This window comes from Pterocles gutturalis, unplaced genomic scaffold, assembly GCF_000699245.1.
Source record: "Pterocles gutturalis isolate BGI_N339 unplaced genomic scaffold, ASM69924v1 scaffold6356, whole genome shotgun sequence".
Taxonomy (NCBI): Eukaryota; Metazoa; Chordata; class Aves; order Pterocliformes; family Pteroclidae; genus Pterocles; species Pterocles gutturalis.
Genome location: NW_010102991.1, coordinates 113,664 through 135,886, shown reverse-complemented (window position 1 = coordinate 135,886; position 22,223 = coordinate 113,664). Strand labels below are relative to the sequence as shown.

The 22,223-nt window shown below is 43.8% G+C and overlaps 1 protein-coding gene across 1 annotated transcript in view; it reads left to right on the top strand.

The window, feature by feature from the left end:
* Nucleotides 1-22,223, top strand: part of PAPPA (pregnancy-associated plasma protein A, pappalysin 1) — a gene marked incomplete at its 5' end in the record, with an annotated part of 150,569 nt that overhangs the window by 20,059 nt on the left and 108,287 nt on the right. The window contains 3 exons of the mRNA XM_010086512.1: nt 6,057-6,202; nt 10,998-11,291; nt 15,484-15,676. Coding sequence (XP_010084814.1) covers nt 6,057-6,202; nt 10,998-11,291; nt 15,484-15,676 — 633 coding nt within the window. The remainder of the gene's footprint in view (nt 1-6,056; nt 6,203-10,997; nt 11,292-15,483; nt 15,677-22,223) is intronic.

The following is a 22,223-nucleotide window of genomic DNA, read 5'->3' as shown; positions in this document are numbered from 1 at the left end:
GCTTGTGGACATGACCTAGTGACTGCCTGGTTTGGATGCGGTCGGAATTACAGTTACACATTTGGATTTCAGTGTGAACACAAGCAGTGATCTGGATCTAAATTGGGACCCGAAGCCTTTCACTTGTAATGTTCTGGCTCCGCTCTATTTCAGGCTCTGTCCCAATCACTGAAAGATTTATACCTTTATCAATAAATTATCATGACTTTTACTACACTTACGCTAGTGTCTTAAATTAACGCTAAACTAAATGTAGATGAGGCACGCTTCCTGCTTCGCATGATTTATGGCAATCCATCTGAAATGAGGAGCAAAATTAAATTTGCCAGGAAAGGCAGATCCTTAATGTTGGGTTAGACAAAATTTTTCTTTCAAGTCCACTGCGAAGGAGGGTTTGTAGGTTGTGGTTTTTTTGTTCAGGTTTTTGATAGACCTGTAGCACTTTTGGGGGGGGAAGAAAAAAAATGTTACAAATGTTTGTAGGTCTGAAATCTCTACTGTGTACTTTATGTCATGTTGGAGCTGCTAGACAGGACGAATGCAGCAGTTACATGGCACTGATAAGATCTCAGCTTGAGGACTGTGTCCTCTTTTGATGACCTGCCTTTGGGAAAGGTGTGGAGAGTGCAGATGAGAGCATCAGAAATGACCAGAGGTCTTAAAAAATATAACCAGTGGGGAGAGGCTGAAGAAATAAGGTGGTTTTAGCCTAAAAATGAGAAGGCTTACAGAACATACAAGAAACTTTCAAATAACTAAGAAGTTTGGTAGAGCAGTTCCTCTCATCTCCCTGTCTGTGGGGAATGGCACAAATCCTCATGCACATCTGTTAAGCAAAGAAGATTCAGGTAGACCTTCAGAAAAACTTCCTGACCATGAAGGTATTGAAACATGGGCTGTAGGTTGCTGGGGCAGTGGCATAGTCTTTGTCATGTGTGGTCTTAAGTATGAGATAGATAAAAATTTGCTTGGTGTGACATATAGAGATGCCCTTGCTTTGGGGTGGAGGGCTGGCAGCGATGGTCTCTGGACATCCTTCCCAGACTTGTCTTTCTGTGACTCTGTGACAGAAGGCAAAAGGCAGCTTATACACTGGCATCAACGCTTCATCTCCAAAAGGAGATCTCCGTGTCTAACCCCCGCAAAAGCTGAGAAACCACAGGGGGAAAAGCTAAATTACCATTGTGTGTGTCTGCCAAGTGGCCCCGTTTTGAGGGCAGCTTTCAGTGCTGTTGAAGTTGTGGCTCTTGCCATTATCTTCATAAAGAATATAATGTATCTCCAAACTGTCCTTGTTGTTCACTGCAGCTATTGAAAAACCTCCAGGTGGGCACTGCACCCTAAAACCTTAGGTCCTCCATGTCGCTTGAACAAATGGGACAGGTTGTGAATGCCTGTCTTATGCCATGGTTTAAACTGGGCTGACAGCTGGTTTGAGAGCACCAAACGAAAACAGAAACAAGGAGTCATGGGAAGGAGAGTGATGTAGTGGGTCCCTACGATGCCAGCAGGTTTACTCTCTCCTGCCATATGCTGATCCTGCTAGGTAAAGGATAGACTGTTGTATGTTAAGAGAGAAAATGTAGACTTTTTAAGGCTGACTTCCTAATTCAGGAGATGGTGGAAGTTTTGGGTTGTTTGGGTTTTGGTTTGTGTTGGTTGTTTTCCTTTCTAAATGATGAAATGCAGTGCCTTTTATTCCTAACAAACTCACCAGGCAGTTGGAGTCCATACTCCGTGTTGAGCAGATAACAAAGTTCCTTCTCTGAGTTTGGGTGGGGTCTTCCAAATAATCCCTTAAGTACCCTGTTTGTTTTCTTGCTGTAAAGTGACACTTGTCTTTGAAGGAAAAAACCAAAACAAAACAAAGTCAAATAGAGAATAACTCAGAGCAAACAGTAGAAAACATTTCCTAACAATAAGGGCTGGAAGGCTCCGCGTTCCTTGTGAAAACAACCATGAGTGCAAGAAGCTGCACCCCAGCCACGTCGGGGAACCATGGGAAAGTCACTCTCTGGAAAAAAATGGAAGAAAAAGAGTTTCCAACCCAGTGATTGTTTAACTCCAGTCACAAAGGCCAGATATAATACGATTAGACCTGATACCAAGTTTAGAAGCCATTGTCAAGTGTGTTTGTAGCTAAGTGGCAGAGGTTTGTGGCTGGATTTAGCTTTGGGACTGTGGGGCAGCAGAAGGGAGCTCCTCGCAGTGGCCCCCGTGGGTAGGTGGGGCTGCTGGCCGGGAGCTTCACCTCCCCACCCAGGGACGAGTCCTACTGCGGTGAAGCCACAGTCCAAATGGACAGGAAACGGACGTGACAGATGAGACAGACTTGGGGATAATGGCTCCCGGGGTGCAGGCTGCGTGGCGGGTAGGGCGGTGGTGAGACACTGCTGGATGAGCTGCAGGCTCCATTAGGCTGAAACAGGAGCACTGTATGGGATACATATTACTGATTGAGGGCCGGGGCTTACTGGATAAAGGCAAGCTGCTCTACGGTACGGTTTCAGAGGGCCACTTACGCTGCAGTGGAGGAAAAAAGCGAACTGAAGCTGTGCATTGGACAAATAAGTCAATGAAAAGATCTGGGTGGGAATGTGCACATTGCCTGATATGATTTGGTCTCCCAAATGGCCTTAAACAGCCCATAGAATGTCTATGTCTAAACCAGATTCCAGCAAAGGAGGCCTTTTATGATGCACTAATAGGCTCATTAGGCTTTCTTGAGCAAGGCACGCTCGCAGCATCATATGTTTTTTCCATTACAGGAATTACATGTGTTTTGTTGTGCTTTGAGTTTTGTTTTGTTTTCCACATAGACTTGCCCTGACAGTTCCCCCATTCAGGTTTATATTGGAGGTACCATCTCGAGCCAATGAATTTTATGAAATATGTTGCTGGCACTCGCAAAGAGATGCATAAAGGAAATATTCTAATGACAGTTGGAAAGGCTTTGATCCCTTTCCAAGACTGCACTCATGTCGTTGAAATGCGAGTTTGGCAGTGCTGGAAAGGCTGGGCTCTTTGGCTCTCTTTGGCACGAGCCCATGTGACAGACATTATGTCCTCTATCAGGGGACCCACATAACCTTGAGAAGTGTAAGCAATGCTCGCAGATTGCGTTGGGTCAGATAGTCTGGGCTGATAACAAAGCAGCCGCGGCAGCAGGGGGGAGTCAGCCTAGTCCAACACAATAACTGAAAACTATTTTGACCTGGTAACTGTTGGGTCTGCTGCCTGCGGCTACGGAGTTGGACATGAACTGCGAAAGTAGTTAATTTATGCCTCCTTGAGTGTAGGAATGTGGTGATGATGGATAGGGATGGGAGGTTATTAGAAACATGGGGAGGAAGGAGAAGATGGAATTCCAGCTCGTGTTTTTTATCTCTTACACACACACGCTAGTTCCTTTGAGTACGTACTCTGGGCTGTCTTGCATGTGTGCACAGTCCAAACCCTTGCTTACACACTCACACCTCTTCATGCACGCACATGCAGGCACATGTTCGCACGCTTACAGAGGATGTGCCTGAGCTAAACGCTCAAGCATGTATACGTGATGGGGGTTGCTGACTGCTGCTACAAAGGGGTTTGCTTTTACTCCCTTCCAAGCAAGCTCTGTTTGCACCTACTCCTGTGCAGACCCTTTGCTAAACCTCCTCTTAGCGTTCTGTTCTTACACCATTTGAATATATGCTGCTCATTTGCAGACGTTTGTTGGCTAGCAGAGAATTAGTGATCAGAGAAATACTCTAAACCCAAGTCCAATTGACTTAGTACAGTGGATTTACGTAAGATGTGAATTCAGTCTCGGTGATGCACTGACATCACTGGACAATTAGTTAAATGCTGTCTGCTCTGGATGTTGTCTGCAGTAGTAATCCGTGTACAGAACAGCCCTAGATGCTGAAGCGTGTAGCCTGTACCCAAGTCTCACAGAGCGATGGTGGCTGTGCGCTGAGGATAGAAATGGGGATTGGATTGTGCAAACAATAAGCAAAAGAGCTGAGAAAAAAGAAATACCAGTTTAGATGATTTGAAACCAAAAGAGAAGAGTGAGGATAAAAATGGTAATCTCAGGAGGGGAGCTGGATTATAGTTACTCCTCCAGGGATTTGCATAGGCTGTAAAGCATCTGCATCCAGAGTCAACAACCACAGGCTCAATATAGACAGTGGGTCCTTCCCTCCTGCTGTGATACAAAACACACAAACATTTTTCTACTCAGAGGTACGCAGTGCTTCTGTTTCTGTCCTTTTCTCTCTTGCACGGTCTCACATCACTCCCACGTTCTCTCTTACACTTTTGCTCACTGCCTTTTCCTGATGCTGCCACCTGTGCAGGCATACGCATCGTCCCCTTGATGTACACGTGTTCTCTGTCACATATCCCCTGATGCACTTACACTTTCATTTGGAAATGCACATTAGTTCTCATATACAATTTCAAACTATTGCTTCTGGACACGTATGAGCCCACGTTTGGAAAAGATGTTTTCAAAGGTACAAAGAAGATCCTGGAAATAGATTCTGCGCAGCCTCAGAACACTGTGGACACATGCAAAACAAGCTTGAGGAGCTAAGGGAAAGATCTGTGTATTTTCCATAGATTTGTTGGGAACAGCAGAGAGATGAGAAATGCATAAAGGGTCACAGCGCTGACCTGTCCTTCAGGATGTCATCCCCATCCATCAGAAGATAAACACTGTATGGAATGGAAACATACCCTTCCACTGGTGTCCCCAAAGAGCACGTCTTCCTCCATGAGTCAGCGAGGGCCTGGGGACACCCTGCCATGAACTATTTTGGAGGCAATGACTTCAGCAAGTGGCAGGGGAAGCTATTGTGGAAATATGAATGTATTTTCCATTGGGGAGTCCTCCAGGGAAGGACAGAAAGATCTTGGTGCTGAGCCAACTCCCCTATTTTTTCTTTACCCTTCTGGGAACGAAAGCCTTGTCAAGTATGCGAGGAACCCTCCTTACTGACTGCAAGTGCGTTCGGTTTGTGGGAGCTGCGTGAGCCCTACACACACCCATCCGCATATGGAAAGGGGGACTTTAGGAAGCAGAAATCAACCTGCTCTAGACCATTGTGGTGTCCTTTGCTGACAAGCTAGTCAACCGTGCTTGACTCAGTGTGACCTCTCTCTCTGTTGTTTCCACCTGTCGAGTGAGGATAGTACAACTTATCTGTGGTTTAGATCTGGTGTTAGCACAACCCTTCGTATCAAAACACAACATGAGCTAGAAACAGAGAACCGATGGGTTTACTCTTACGCTTCACTTTCTCCAGCTTCCGAGTTGGAGCATCACGGAGCCCTTGAAAGCAGCAAGTAGCTCCTGTATTCCAGTATTGACAGTTTTCTCCTTTAAAGGGGTGCAAAAGGTGCTTGCAATGGCCATCAAGCTTAAGGGATTGCTCTGGCACGCCTAGACATCCCCTCTCTTCAGGACAGGGACCTAGGGAGCCTTAGGAATGTATGTCATGGTATGGTACCACTGCTGTGGTGCAACTTTGCTTGCTGGAAATAGCAATTGCCAAACAACAGTCGTATGTCAGGGTTGGACCGTGTCCATCTCAGCACAAGTGACCGCCACTGTGGGCAAGAAGTAACTTTGTGAGCTGGTGTTAGTTGTTGCACCAGCCTGGAGATGTGAAGCTTGTTATTGTGAAGGAAAATTAGAGGAAACAATAATAAGCAACTTAGAGGAAATGTGCAAGGTAACTGCTGATATAAAAAGATTTACTGACCATAATGCATTGTTAATTGTGTTCATAATAAATAGATTCCTATACTTATCTTAGGAATGTGGACAGCTTTATGTATTTACCTTGGATTTTGTGGCCTTGGTTAATCAACGGCCTGAAGTCCTGAGATGAGATCCACTATACAAATGCAAAGTAATTGAAGTTTGGGAGTGTGTTATTAAAATATTTCAGGTGACTGATACGCAGGATATTATAAGATCTTTGCCTGGATTGCAGCACTTCTTCAATACTTTGTTGCTTTTTGTGTCACCTTTAGAAAACAAGAATGTTTTTCTGTTTCTACAGAGCATATTTAGATGTCAATGAACTAAAGAACATCCTCAAACTGGATGGATCCACACACCTTAACATCTTCTTTGCCAATTCCTCCGAGGAAGAGCTGGCTGGAGTGGCAACTTGGCCCTGGGACAAGGAAGCCTTGATGCATCTAGGTGAGTGATAAAGATGTTTCTTCTTTGTAAAGCATTCTTTTGAGGCGCTGAGAAGAGAAGACAAATATGCATTAAGCTCTGTTCTGATTTCTTATCATTCCTCTAATATATAGTCAGGGGAAAAAAAGTATTTCACGATTCCCAGATACTGGCTCACAACCAGGAAAATATTAGGTTATAAACCCAAAGCATATTATGGTATTTGTAGATGATGTCACGCTGAAAGTATTTCACCTTTTAAGTGAAGCTACTTTACAGGGCATTCACTCCATGGGAGCACTTTGCGAAGAAGATTGAGGGGGATAGGTAGGGGGATGCCAGACAGAAGTGAATTTTTAACCTCAGCCTGTTACATTTTGATGCTTAGTTCATTATTTAGTAAGTTCAATTAATTTTCCTCATGGACTACAGTTAAAATTTGTTGCTATTTTTTTCTGTACCAATGTGCAAAAGAGTAAACTGCTGAGAGGTTGTATTTCTAATGTTCATTTGAGTGGAACTGGAAAGAGCTCGCTACCCTGCCGATTGCCCTGCGTGTTTCATAACTAGGTTGCTGAGTATGGCTGCTGGAACCCAGGGATCCAGACAAAGCTGTGCAACCTCCCAAATGACTCATTGCCCTGACACCTGCAGTGCCGCTGGACCTGTGTTCCTTGCAAAATGTCAGATAAACCTCAAAAGGTTCAGAAGGCATCCGCTGAGTCTGTATGTACTTCTATTAACTGCACAAACTTCCCTCGGGCTGCAAACCTGATCTGATTGTCTTACGAGAGCAGGGATTCTCACAAGTTTTCCAGATATTTCTCCAGCTTGTCCGGACCTTCCTAGGCTAGAAGTGAAGTCCTGTTTCAGCCAAGTTCAGTCTCTGTGAAAGGCTGTTTCAGCCAGTTTTTACGTTACCCAACCCCATGTTGAGCAAAACAAAAAAGATGTGGCAAATGTAAACTCAGACAAGGAGAGCAAAATATGGTGTTATTCTAAAGCATACTATGAGAGCTGAGCTACAACTTGAGCCATCAGTCAGGGAGGCTTTTCCATGTTCAAAAATACCTTACCCCAAAACCTAGATGTTAGCATTTCTTTATAGTCACCTGCCTCCATAGCTGAGGGAGGCTCTGTGGTCAGACCAAGCAGTTGGAGCTGGCTGCCCTACTTCAGTTCGTAAACGTTTTATTACGACATCCAGCTCCAAAGCTGCTCTGGAAGAAGTGTGAGCAAACTTCCCTTCCCAAGGACTGGGACTGACACACATCCAGTCTCCTGCCGAGCTAGGCTGGAACTGAAGCCACTTCCACTCTGACTTGCCTCCAGCCCTGTCTCCAAGGGCTTCTGCTGGGAGCACCCAAAGCAGAAGATGCTGTAAATGCCTGCCACTGAGTATTCCCCATGGCAACATCTTCTGGCCAAAAAAAAAAAAAAAAAAGATATTAACCCCAGCCTCAACCAGCACCTGTGCTGATGGGATTTCGGTCACTCTGTAGTCCCACAGCCCCCTAGTCCTGCACTAGCCCCACAGTAACTCTGCTTCTGGTTGTGCAACCCGATGGGTTGCTGGTGGGAACCGTTAGCCCTAACACCACTCCTGGAGTGAAATAAGGCTGCAATAGAGCTGATCCTTCCCTAAATGAGTATTTTCACAGCTTCCCTTGCTGTTACCATGGGAGGAAGCAGAGAACAAAGGAAGACCTCCAGAGCACCAAGAAGAACCTTCTGCAAGAGGGCTGGGGCTCACAGAGAGCCCTGATATGTTCTTCTGTCACTTCGTTAAGCTAATTGTCAACATCAGGCCTGAGCAAAACAATTTAAATTCAGCTCTTACAGCATATGGACAAAATTCATTGACCAAAAAAAGATCTCACGAGAGAAAAAAAGACATTAGCCGACAGTTTAAAGTTGACTTGCAGTAGAAAAAAAAAAAGTAAAAATAAATAAATAATGGTCATAATTTCCTGTGATAATAGCCCTCCCAGACCTGCGCTTGGTCTGTAAGAATTCATCTTTAATCTTTTTTACTCTCTTCTATAAATCCAATATGTACTTAATAAAAAATATGAAATATGTCCTGTGGTGCAGATCTAAAGGCTTGGATAGAGATTGTCTGGGTGAGGGAGTTTATCTTTTTTGTAAAACTGCAATTGATTTAGATTCTTGACAGCTGTGAAAAATATAAATTTTCAACAAAGGCCAAAATAAAATCTCCCTCTCCAGCTGCCTCAGGGCTGTCCAATGCCAGAACCGTTTACCCAGCCTTTATTTTGAAGCCATGTCCTGCTGAGGAATTTCACCAATATTCCTGCCATTGGAAAATAAAATCTGAAATCATCTTTGGGAAAGAGACCCCCAGAAACCAATGCACCATGGTACTCTCTGGGTGTAAATGGCTCCATATGGGTAGAGCCCAAGCACTGGAGGAATCAGAGCATGTATTGCATAAAGGGGGAGAGAGGGATACACGGAACATGGGGATTGCAGCGGCTGGGTACTGGTAGATCTTTATAAAATGACTTGGAATTGTAGAGAACTAGTGGAAGGACCAGTTCAGTGCTGTGAAAAGAATGTGCAGATGCTGCACGTGACATAGTAGACATGGTGTTGCAGTGTGAATGATTTTATTCAGTTTTTTGTGGCTGTATTTAAATTTTCAATTCAATTTTTTCATACTATGCGCGTACTTGTACATGCCTGTGTGACTCCTCTCCACTGTGGGCACACAGTCACACATGCCCAATGGGAAAGTCTTTTCTTTATTGCTATGTCTACATGTGTCCTAGCAAGACATCCAGAGTGGTCCTTGCTCTCTTTTACATTGATAAAATTTAAGCTGGAACGCTGTATTATGTGTGGACACTGTACTTGAAGGAAAATGTGGGATGACTGGGAAAACCAAAGGACAGCAACAGTCAGGGAGGTCTAGAAAAAGGCTTGAGCTACAAGGAAAGGTTGACTGGATTGCAATTATTCAGACTGAAGGAAAGAGCCCGAGGTGGGGATGATGACAGTCTCATAAAAGCTGATGAAAGGGGAGGAGAATCTTCTGTTCTTCGTATTCGTGTGAGACAGGAATTGAAGTAATGAACTTAAATTGCCAAAAAAAAATCAATTCAGATTAGATGTGAGTTAAATCCTTGCAACTGTAAGGATGCTGAGTGCTGAAATTGATTGCTGGGACAGTTATGTCATCAGAGGTTGTGAAGAGACCTCAGGCTAATCTGTGTGAGGGATGGTATAGACCTCATTGGTCCTCTGTTGTTTGAGAGTGGAATTTAGATAACTTCTTAAGATCTTTTCAATCTTATTTTTCTCTAATTCCGTGGCTATTGCAACCAAGTCTACAGGCAGATGAGCAGGAAGACTCCATGGTGCGTCAGAAACCAGTGATCTCATCTTCCCTGCACTAGTCACTGATAAAGTCCCTCCTGCCAAAACATTTTCTCTCATTCTCTCTAAATTGTTAGTGTACCATATCCAAGATTTATTTTCCCAGTATAACTTTTACAAAGCATTCTACTGTTCTTGTGGTAGGCAATATATGTAAACAACTTTAAATAAGAGGCTTGGAAAAGTTGAGGTCAACAAGCTAAATAGAGAAAATATGAATCATATAATAAACCCAAAGGTACAGCTAGCTGAGCTAAATGTATAATTCTTATGATTAATTCAATCCATGGTAAAGCCTCACGAATTTACTGTTTACTTGTCTACACATCCCCTAATTCATACAACCAAAAAATCATGATTGGTTTTCTTTGTGCACATTTAACAACCATGCAGTTCTTTTAGAATTTCATATTTTTGACACATTAGACTTATGCATATTCATTAGGGGACTGTGAGGCTCAGATCACGCTAGGTGTGTGTGAGTGCATGAACAGAGTGTGTTTCTGACAGTTACTTCAAAGCTGTCTATATGATCAGAGCACACCCGACAAAAACTGTTCCAGCCTTGAGTGTGTTCTGTTTTCTTTGTCCAGCTATTAGTTTGCAAATATTGGTGCAACCTACTGCAATTTTTTAGGGTTTTTCTGAAGTTAATAGGCTTCTATTGTGTCTTCAGTCTGTGGAATTATATAGAGAGTGTTCCAGGTATGTTTTGTTTGACTCTTGGTATCAAATGCATTGCTTACACTTATCTGGGCAGAATAATTCTGTCTAAACACACTAAATAATTTGAAATTGCTTAGTATCGGGGAGTGCAGTGCTAGGATGAGGAGTAACGGTTTTAAGCTGAAAGAGGGGAGATTTAGATGAGATATTAGGAAGAGATATTTTATTGCAAAAGTGGTGAGACACTAGAACAGGTTGCGCAGAGAAACTGTGGGTGCCCCATCCCTGGAGGGGATCAAGGCCAGGCTGGATGAGGCTCTGAGCAACCTGGGCTAGTGGGAGGTGTCCCTGCCCATGACCGGGGGTGGGACTGGGTGATCTTTAAGGTCTTTTCCTACCCAAACCATTCTGGGATTCTATGAATTGCAAGTAGAATTTTTCTTTGAGTTAACAAACCAACCAAACTGACCATATTCAGTGGAGACCGATTGTCGCTGTGTTTTTAGTTTAGGACGTTGGACTTTGTCCTATAATTCCTCATCCTTAGAGCCCCAGATTAAGGGTGAGATTAAACCTTGCTGTGCAGTTTCTCTGGGCAGGCAGTGTGCCTGATTGTGCAAAAACCAGTCTGTGCTATAGAGGATCTGATGAACTGCCAGTGGGTCTGTCCTTAGGATTGTCTTTCTTTCCTTTTCTCTTGCTGTTGTGAGGAAGACAAGACAAGCGAAGCTCTTCTCTTTTCCCCTTGCAGGTGGCATTGTGCTGAATCCCTCCTTCTATGGAATCCCTGGCCACACACACACGATGATCCATGAAATCGGGCACAGCCTGGGGCTCTATCACGTCTTCCGGGGAATCTCAGAGATCCTCTCCTGCAGTGATCCGTGCATGGAAACTGAGCCCTCCTTCGAGACTGGGGACCTCTGCAGTGACACCAACCCTGCTCCTAAGCACAAGCTGTGCGGGGATCCTGGACCTGGCAACGACACATGCGGTTTTCACAGTTTCCTAAACACGCCGTTCAGTAACTTCATGAGCTATGCAGGTACTTGGGTTTCCTTGGTTTGCTGTTGGTGTCGGAGGTTGGGCAGGACCAAGAACATCAGTATTACCTCTGAGTTCTCCAGTCCATTTAATGCAGGGCTTTATGCTGATGTGTGTGTCCATAGGACTAGGACCAGAATTGACGAAGGGTCAAGGTTGATGGCTTCAGGAGTCCCTTCCTCTTCTCCTGTTCTTTTTTCCCAGTTTTGTCCAACTTTACATAGTTTCAGGTGATGACCAGGCAGAAGGTTTGGAGGAAGGAAGAAATGAGATAAGCATTAAGAAAACAGCTTCTGAAGGCTCTACAGAAAATTTGACACCCTGTTTCCCTGGGATCTGGATGCCTGATCTATGAAGTCTTCTTTGAAAAACCCAAATTCAGAGATTGTTTACCCTCTGCCAAGGAGATATCAAACGTCCGATGAATGTTGATACCACCAAGGCTGTAGGATAACAACCTGTAGCAACCTGGGCTAGTGGGAGGTGTCCCTGCCCATGGCAGGGGGGTTGGAACTAGATGATCTTTAAGGTTCCTTTCAAACCAAACCATTCTATGATAAATCTGTGATAGGTAGACATCTAATGAGACACTGCTCGTGCCTACAGGTGTCTGAATACCATGTTTATTGTTTCATTTGGAGTCACTGTTGTTCAGCTAGAATCCCTCACAACTGAGTTTCGTCATTAGAGTGTGAATACTGGGATAGTACCTGGATCAGGACTGATCTTCTGGTCAAAGTCTACCTGTGTGCTGGGCTGCTTTGTGCTGGGAGTGCAACCACAAAGGTTCGGTGTCAGTGCAGTAAAACCACCCATCCAAGAGGTGTGAGCTGCTTGAGCAAGAGCCTGATTTTGTAGTTACACCTCTGCAGGATTCTGTAGGCACAGCAATACTGCTCAGGGATGTCTGTTCATGGCGCTTCTACCAACAGAGCGTAGCACAAGGAGGGCATGAGCTCCTGTGACCCTTGTCCATCAGATGAGGACGGGGTGGGGTCCTTGCTGCACCCCTGGGAGGTCAAGGGGAGTTGAAGGATCTTCTGTTATTTCCCAGAAAGAACAGGGGATACCTTGGCTTGTATTTCCCTTTATTTTGGGTCACAGAGTGTAGCCATGGTAAAGGTCTGTGACACTGAGCTGACAGCATCAACAACATTTTAAAGGTGAGTAATATACTTACAGCCACTGAAGGGCACCTTTTTACTCCAGGCGAAAACACAGATTGCCCACTCAAAAGGTCATAGGAGTGCTTATTCTGTAATAAAACTGTAGAGAAGCAAAGTGTTTAATGTCATCTGGGGCACAGACTGAAATGATTTATAACAGAAATGCTTTTATGCCCTTCATGGCACTAGCTAAAAGTGATGCTTAGTTTTCTCTTTATTTTTCTGTTTGTTTAGAGGGTGTTTTCGAGGACAAGCATACACGCACTGAGCCAGCTCCTCGGTGTGCTGTGCACTTTAGTGCATGCGGTAGGGCAGAGTCTTACTGCGCGGTACAGCCCCCTGGTAATGGCACACAAATAAGTTGGTGCCACTTCAGATGACAATAACCCTCCACCAGATCTGCTGGTGTGTATGTGGCGGGAGGTGGAGCGTACTTGTTTCAAAACCCTGAGGTCTCTTCTTCTAAAGAGAACTTGCCTTGCCAATTCTCTGGAGAGCTGAGACAGAGAGACAGACCACAGAGATGCCTATCTGCTCTTGGGAGCTACTTCTGTGCATATGTGCTGGTGTTCTGAGCAGAAACCGTTTTTTTTTTTTTTTTTTTCTTGAAAAATTCAGTGAAGCAACATGATAGGCATCTCTAGAGCTCATGCATGAATCTGTTTGCTTTTCAGTTTTTGCCAGTGGAATAAAAATATATCAAGATATCAAATTGCTGTAGAAACACCTTTGAAACATCTAGGTTGAGGTCATGGAGCTCTAAACATTGCCTTTCTTTCCTTTCTGTTTTGCTGCTTGCATACAGTTTGATTGTATTGTTTGTCTGTCTGTCTCAGCCTAACATCCGTCTGTCCAGTTACCCCCAGCTCTGTAGCAAAGCACTGACCTAAAGGGTGCCTTTTCTTTCCCTGAAGGAGCAACTCACGATGTCCAGAAGATCTAGAAGTGTGAGATATTGGACTTGTAAATTATTTTTACTATTCCAAATAGCTGTGGTCTTCCCAAATAAAAAGATTAGTCAGTCTTTTAGACTACTCTTCATGAAAACAGCAGTAATTCTGCCTCTGAATTCTGTTGAAACAATCATCCCAGCAAAGGCTCTTGAATTTCTCTAATTATTACTTCATCTGAGAATCTTGAACCTTTATTGAAACCAAGTGAAATACCTTTCTCCCTCCCCTCTCCTCCCTCTCCCTCCCCCAGGACACAGCCTGTGCTGGTGTTCAAACAGATTGAGAATGCAGGTCATCTTTCTCCTGTGCCATTGTCTCCCCGCTTTGTCCTATATATATTTTATTGTTCCTTTATGATGGCTATTAAGGGCCTTTGTCTCCTTCTATGCTTCCGTGAAGAATATTTATGGCTTTCACAGCATGCTCAGGGATTGACCATCGATAATTATTGAGGAAATCCAGAGATGTCATTTTAAAGCAGCTTTTTGCATACCCACAGGGATTTGTAGACTTTTTCAAGCTGGTGGTGTCTGTCTATCTGCTGTGCATGTTTGGTGAGAGGAGGTTCCCTGCTCCGTGGAATTAGGAGAGATGCAGGAGGGCATGTGCACCGCCGTGTCCTTCCTGCGGCAGGGCTGCAGCTGGGGTTGTAGTTTGAGCAGGATCCCAACCGAAGCCGTTTCCTTTTGCTTGTGTCTCAGGGAAAGATGTGGCAAGGTTTTAAATTAGCCAGCACATTCACACTTCTCTTTAGGATGAATTCATAGATTTTCATTCCTCTTGAGTTCCGCAGGGCACGGACTTGAAGACATCAGAGCATCTAGTAGCGCTATGAGAATATTGAACTGCCAACTTACACGCACACAAGCGACTCTCTGAGCAGCCTTGGGTGACCTGCATCTTCCCGGAAAAGTGTTATTACTTGACCTGTGCAGAACCGTCATTGTTGTTTGTATCGCGGCAGCATGCAGAGGTCCCATCTGGGACTGAGCTTTGCTGGGCTGGGAACTCTGCAGGCACATGTGAAGAAACGCTCGGGGTTTTCAAGAGCTTTTCATCTGATGGGAAGAGTACCAGAAAAATTGTTAAAGTGCTAGCATCGAGTTGTTCAGCATAGCTTTGCTGGGTGACTTTGCACAACATATTTCTTCCTTCTGTGATCTGCACAATAGAGAAATAGTAATTTTCTGCTTCTCCAGGGCATTGTCGTTGTAGTGTTGTATGGTGTTCAGAGGGCACTAGATGTGTTCTTGTTGCCAAATCATGTTTGGGAAAAACAGATGAAATGAGAAATGGATAGTTATGGGAAATTATCCAGCAAAGTTATTTCTCCATTTTGAATGAAAGAGAAATTTGAAATATCAAAAATGTTTATGGGAAGTTCAAAAAGAGTTAGAATATTAATGGTAATGGGGCAGATCTTTAATAGAAATAAAGTTATTTTACTGCACTAAACATTCACTCTTTTAAACAGTGTTTGTAATGATTTTTTTTTTTTGATTGGTATTTTGGAACATTTTTATTTTTACATTAGAAAAATTTAAGAACTTTAAAAATTATGTGTTTTTAAAATTCTATCATTTTAAGCTAAGAAATCTGCCAAAGTCTGTTGCACACAGTTTGCATGAATCTCAGTCAATGCTTTGTCCTAACATTAGCCACCCTTGGCCCTTTTATCCTCTCTCAGAGATTTTCTTTCAGACACAAAATTATTTTAAGCCCAGGGGCCCACTGGTAGCCCCAGCTCTGACCAGAAGGTGCTGCACTCAGGCTTTCTCTTTCTTCACCTCCACGTGTCCGTCTCATCTTGGGATGATCTCTAGGTGCTTCATATCTAGCCCAGACCAGGGGCAGAGAACATTCATTGATTTATTTTTTCCTTTTTAACTTTTGCTTCCTTTCACTTGCCTCCACAAGCGATGACCGCACTGATTTGTTCCCGGGACGTTATCTTTGGAGCACTGCAAGAGCCCAGCGCAGCCCTTGCAGGAACCCACCATTCACCAGGTCGTAATTCTCTCTCTTGCTTCCACCTTCTCTCATGTGGTTGATGTGGTTTCTGTTTTCATTTCAGATGACGACTGCACCGACTCCTTCACGCCCAACCAAGTGGCCAGGATGCACTGCTACCTGGACCTCGTCTATCAGAGCTGGCAGCCTGCAAAGAAACCAGCTCCTATTGCAATCGCCCCCCAGATTGTGGCTCGGACTTCCACCTCTGTCACCCTGGAGTGGTTTCCACCCATCGATGGGCACTTCTTTGAAAGGTGATCACTCGCTGCTCTGTACTCTTGCTCTGAATTAAATAGGAAGGGGTGAAATAATAGGACAAGGGGGAATGGTTTTAAACTAAAGGAGGAGAGGTTTAGACTAGATATAAGGAAGAAATATTTTACACTTAAGGTGGTGAAACACTGTCCCAGGTTGCCCAGGGAGGTGGTAGATGCCCCATCCCTGAAAACGTTCAAGGTCAGGTTGGATGGGGCTCTGGGCAATCCGATCTAGTGGGAGATGTCCCTGCTCATGGCAGGGGGGTTGGGCTAGATGACTTCCAGTGTGTGAATAGATGACCTCCATGGTGCCTTCCAACCCAAACTGTTCTATGACTCTAAATAGGGGAACAGCCTGGGGCCCCACTCCGGGAGCACAGCCTTGTCATGTGCTGTGCTCAGTCTGGGCTGAGGCTCTTTCCTAAACTGCTTCATGTTGAGGAGGTTATTGATCTGTTTTCTGCTCTGCTTTTCTCAGCCTGTAGCACTCGCTTGAGGGACATTGATTTGCCATGTAAAGGGCAAATCTTTCTCCATACGTTATGGGAAGAATTTCAATTGACAATTCTGGCCCTGTGATTCCTTTTTTTTACAAATACCTGTGGGCTTCAGCACCGCCTGCACCTTCTCCTTCCTCCTTTTGCACGTTTCTTTTGCAAGGACAAGGTGAATCTTGTTTCTACTCCCATGACAACACAGAGCTCATGGGCAGTGGCGTGTGGCAGGGCTGGGAAGAGGGACAAATGCTGCTCTGTCCCTGAGCTGCAGGTCTGAGCAAAGCAAATACCTACCACCCTGAATATCATGCAAGTGGCATCTTGCTGCACCCTGAGTAGAGCATGTAGGTCAGAGTAGGTGTGTTCATGTCTGATGGGCGTGCAGCTCCGTGGTGCCAATAACGAAAAGTTGAATGAATGCAGGGCTCTGGACAGCACTTGCACCACATTGCAGTTCACAGGTGGAGCAGCTCTACTCCAGGATGCCCTGAGCAACTAGGTAGTACATCTAAGTACTCTTACACAGCGCTTGGATGAGCTGCGAGAGCTATGGGAGTCCTAGCAGAGAACTTCTGAAATGATTGACCTTCTTGCGTTACCGTTAACTCACCATCCCTGTTTGCATTTCTTCTCCACTTCTGCTTTGTTGTTTTATAGAGAACAAACTCTGAGTGTCCTTCAGGGCTGTTAGCAGTGTGTAGCACGGGAGGCCGAATTTACAAGCATATTAACGCCCAAAGAGCTGTCTCAGCACTGCTGCTTTGTTCTGTGAGAGCACCTTGAGAGCCACTGCCTCCGTCAGGGATGGAACTCCTTCCAGCACCGCTAGGACACCACGGCCATTTCGGTGGCCAGCTTGCACTTTATCTGAGTAGGCAGATAGCTGTTGCTTTCTGCTCAGATTAGATTGTCCACCTTTATTGCAGATTAATTTTTGGGGGGGCAATCAAATCATATTAGGAGTTGGTAAAGAGAGGTCTTGTGCTCTGAAGAGTGTTTGCTTTAATTGCAGTTTTGCAACTGAATCGTTTTATTCCCTACGTGTGAAAAGGACTTATATGAAGTTCTGAAAATTAATTCAGAATTTTTTTAGCCCGTAATAATTTTTAGGTAAATTAAGTTTCTCAAATTTAATTTAGATTTCAGAAGATACTTATTGTGTGTTAAATAAATACCATCTGCCTCTTAAAACACATTGATGCAGAGTTAATTGTTTTGTAACCAAATACGTCTTTATTACATATTTTTTATAATTCAATCAATATGTTCTTAATAACCCCTAGTTAGTTGCTTCTTAAATAACATACAGGGGATAGTCTGCTAAATATAAAATTTCATAACAGAGTTATCATATGTTAAACAAATAGTGATTTTCTAGAAAAAAAGAAGTCCTTTGGGTTTTCAAATCAGTGCGCTCAGTATGACTGAAGAGATTTAAAGAGACAGCCTCAAATACTTCAAGTCCAATTCCTTGCTAAAATGAGATTCCCAAAGCTAACAGATGCAGAAATGTTACTGTGACCACTTAAAAATGTCACTGAAATATGTAAATCATCCTGTCTAAGACGTGCCCAAGTTTCTGATACGTTAATCAAAACAAGGACGACAGTGGTATTATGGTGACTAGTACTGGAAAGGCTGACGTGCTGAACTCCCGGTCCCGATGTGTCCAGTTCTGCTCGGTTAGAGATACGTGCCTGTATCAATTTGTGAAATTGGGGCACTGTGCAAGACAAGTAGGAGGTAAAATTGGCCAAGGATAATCTTATCTGTGTGTGGGAATACTGTAAATCTTTGCAGATATTTTTACACAAAGCGCACACCATGGCCCAAATTTTACTTGCCTCACTTGAATGAATAAACTCATTCACTTCAATGGGACTATTCATGGAAAAAACAGAAGACTGCTACTCCACTGCTGAGCGCCTTGGGCCTGGTTTCTAACGCGCAGAGGCCCCTTCCATGCTGTTTTGACAGTGTAAAAGGGCCTTCAAAGGATGAATGGCTCTGGCTACATTAGCAAGCATTGTGGCCCAATAGAAGTAGATCTTTAGCGCAAAACAGTCGTTAATGAAGACCTGACGTCCACACTGTAGGCATTTTGAGGGGGGTCCTTTCAGCTTAGCTCTAGCCTGGCCCCATGGAATCAGCCATTGGAGCACATCAGGTGTGGTCCTGGAGCACCTCTCCCCTCGGGTTTCAGGCAAAGCTGGGTCTGGTTCCGTGCTCCAAGACTTCTCTGAGTGCTGTGAGAGGGGAGGATGAAGAGCTTCACTTCAAAAGCTGGCTCCCGATCCAAATTACAATGCATGCTCCATGAAACTCAAGTTCCTTTGATGTCCCTTTTATTCTCTAGAGCGGTGCAGAGGCAGTGACCTCCGCTTAATGAAAGTCAGGAAGGGAAAATTTAGCTTTATGTTTAAAAGCGTAACACTGGGCTGGCTGTATCTGTGGGTGAGGTCCTGACAGGTCTGCAGGTGAAGGGAAATGAAGCATGGAAGTAGAGACCATGTGCCTTTTCTCTGCTTAGATGCAGCTTTGTCACAGGTGCCACAGTGGTAGGTGCTTTTCTCTTAGGGCTTCAGTTCTAGGAATTACATGATTACATGTGCATTTGGGGACAGAGTAATGATAACTCATGATTCTTGTAAATTTGGGGTTGGCTCTCCTGTGTCCTCACGCCTTGGCAAGAGTAGCGACGTGAGCTGTGCACAGAAGTAAAATCTTCCTCCTGACAGACCCTCCTTACCTGTTCAGTGTGTTCAGTTAATGTCTGCTGTATTACTCTAGAGAGTTGTTTACCTGCACATAAATTTGCCAACGTGCCTTTGACCCTGAACTCCAGCAGCTGGTTGAGCTTCTAAACATCTCTAATAATCAACTATGTCAAGAACCAGCATTTCTTCTTGTAGCTACTACTCATAGGACTGGAATACTTACCGTTCTCCATCCTCCCATTAAAAAAAAAAAAAAAAAAAAAAAAGCATGAAAAACTGTTGCATGCACATATAATAATATGTAATAATAAAATAATAATAGAGCCAGCAAAACAAGTGAAAACAAGTGAGAAGAAAAAAAAAACTCTATTCATTTCCAGGCTGCATCTATTAGATGCGTTCATCTGCTGTCGCTAAGCATCCATTCATGCGCCTCCTGTTTGATATGCGTAGGCAGGATGTAAAGAGTTATTGTAATAGGGCTCTGCAGCAAATTCTGCTTGGACGGAAAACTTTGAATGCATCTGCTCTTCCAAGTTTTCATTGAGGTGACTGCATTAATTTCCATGAATCTGATGCTATCTCATTCTTAGCAAGCAAATATTTTGGCCAGTATGATGTCCCAGATCTAGATGGCTGGGCTTGATAATCGCTTGCTTAAACCTTGCAGGAAAGTTTCAGTGCCTTGGAAGGGAGAGCAACAATTCTGAATTTTAAGTAAGCAGATACCATTTAGTCTAAAACCAGGCACTCTTTACTGAAAGAATTGACAGATTTTGACTGGTTTGGAGTTGCCCACTTAACTGGTGCTGGCCCTGAACAGAATTGTCTGTTTTTCTGTAGTAATCTTTCAATTTTGAACCCACTTCACTGAAATATCATGCTGAAGGAATGAATTCCTCCTGAGCTCTGAACTTCATAAGCTGGAATTTCCTCAGTACTTGGCTTATTAGAAAACAGAGAAGTTTAGATTTTCCATTACCCTGCACTTCGGGGAGTCATGTGCACCAGTGTATAAGGTGTCAGATATGCTATCATTCCTAATTAATAGTGTTTTGAACCAATTTACACTCATTTTGTCCTGATGTTAGTGGCTGCATAAGGTGTAAGGATCTGGTTTCGATTTTTGTAAACCTGTACATGCAATTCCATAATTAGTTTTGACATTCGTGGCTGTTTGTAGGATTTGTGTGCAAGAGTCTGCAGACCAGAAACTTTAACCCAGGAGTCATCATCCCATGTGTAAGTCCTGTCAGCCAGTGGAGTTACATCAGGGTTGAGTTTGGCTCCCAAATTGGAAAAGTAAAAAGAGAAAGTGTGCTCATAGCCTTTCCCACATGATGCTCCTTGTGATTTCTCCTACCTCCAAGTCCTTGCTGGTAAAAGGAAATGTTTGTCCATAAGCCTACAGTTTTTTCCACCATGGCAGCCTATGATGAAATTGTATAGCTGCTAATTTGAGTAAAAAGCAGTCCTAATTGTGGAAACTTGGCTTTCAAAGCCCTGTCCTCATCCAGGACCAAGCACTAATGCAGGAGTTCTCTTTGTAGAGAAGCTGAAAGATGATTATTGCAGGGACTTCTCTCCTGACTGTTGGTGGATGTGTCTGAAAAACAACGGCACAATAATAATTCTGTATTTTGATTTCTCTTTACCTTTTATTCTAGATTCTTAATAAAATTTTTGCATATATTATGTAGGCAAGCTGAGTTGGACACTTAAACCACAGCTAAATAGACAAGCCAGCAAATAGGGAGGCAATGTCACACCAGTAGTGCAGGTGGGTGAAGTGAGACAGAGGGAGAAGTTATTCACAACGTGCCCGGATTTGTTCATTACCAGCGTTACAGATCATGGAAGGAAGAGGAGGGCACCTTTGCTTCCCTCTCCCCTATTCTATCCCATTGCTACATTTTATTCTTCAGATGTTTTCAGCAGGTGCATCCCTTTCTGCACTGTCTAAAATTATTCAGTTATTCACATCTCTTTGTGCAGGGGTGGCTGTGAGCCATATTGAAACGGATACAAGTTTTACCACTGATTTGATTCCAAGTCCCCCTGTTGACAATCCCTGCTTCCACCTAATTAAGCCAACAGCAAGTTGACTTTCAAATAGATCCCTGTCAACAAACAGGAGATGCTAAGCTGGGGAGCAGCTGAGCGTGTGTCGTCCCTAACACCAAAGGGAAATGAGATCACACAGCCTGGGATGGCTGGAAGAGTAAATTTACAGTCCTGGTGTCCTTGCTGAGGATCCCAAATAACCTCTGCCTGAGGATCACAGTGCCCTTCGCAAAGCAGTGCTGAAAACAGTCGCGCAATGGGAGATGGTTAAAATTTGCATCGCTGATTATAATAATTGATGACTCAGTCCATACTTACTTGAGTAGTTTAGAGAGTGCACTATGTGTTACGCACAAATTGTTTACCTAAAACTTCTTTCCTAGGTGCATTCAGTCATTAAGATCTTGATTTTTTTGCCTTTCATTTGGAGTGGGCAGCAATCCTTAAAGCAGAACAATGAATCTTGAATAATAAGCAACTTCCTGGGATGAATACCCACGCATTCTGGGTCATACACAGTTCCAAATTTTGTGACCCCCAGGAATGTAGGGATGAACTGTGTGAATTGCGTCCTCAGCTGATATAAATCAGCTTAATGTTATGGAAGATATTGGAGTTACTCCAGTCTACATCAGCTGAAACCCTGATCTTGTGAATGTATTAGCAAAAACATTAGTGAATCAGTGTTCAACTGGGTTTTCCTGTTCAACCACTTCTGCTGATAGCACTTTATTGACAGTAGCTGCTATTAGATGTATTGTGTAGGTGGAGTAATGTTGGTGTTGGGCAGTGAAGTGCCTTTCTTAATGCCATGCCATCTGATGGCATGGAGCCACAAGATGTTCCAGTTCAGAAAGAGCCATCCGCTGGTGTCAAAGCTGCCAGGTATCGAATCCATTTTCCCCTGTGAAAAAGATTCAGGGCATGTTCTTTTCTATATGTTTATAGCCCCCTCCTTTCCAGGCGTGCAATGATCCAGGCTGAGATACATTTCCAAACGCAGGTCCTTGCAAACTTAGCAAAGCTGGGCTTCGCAGAGCAGCTCAGTCTGATGTTCCCAGAGTCTGGGACTTTACCCTCTCCTCTAATCACCAGTAAGCCCAAGGCTTCACAGTCTTGAAGGTTCTACAATTTCAAGCAATAAATCCATGGTGGGAGCAGAAATAGATCTGAAATCTCCTGAGGCTGGTTTCTCTCTTCTAACCACTAAGCAACATGTATTTTCTTTTGTGAGGGTTTGATCCAGATGTAGTGCAGGCAGAATAG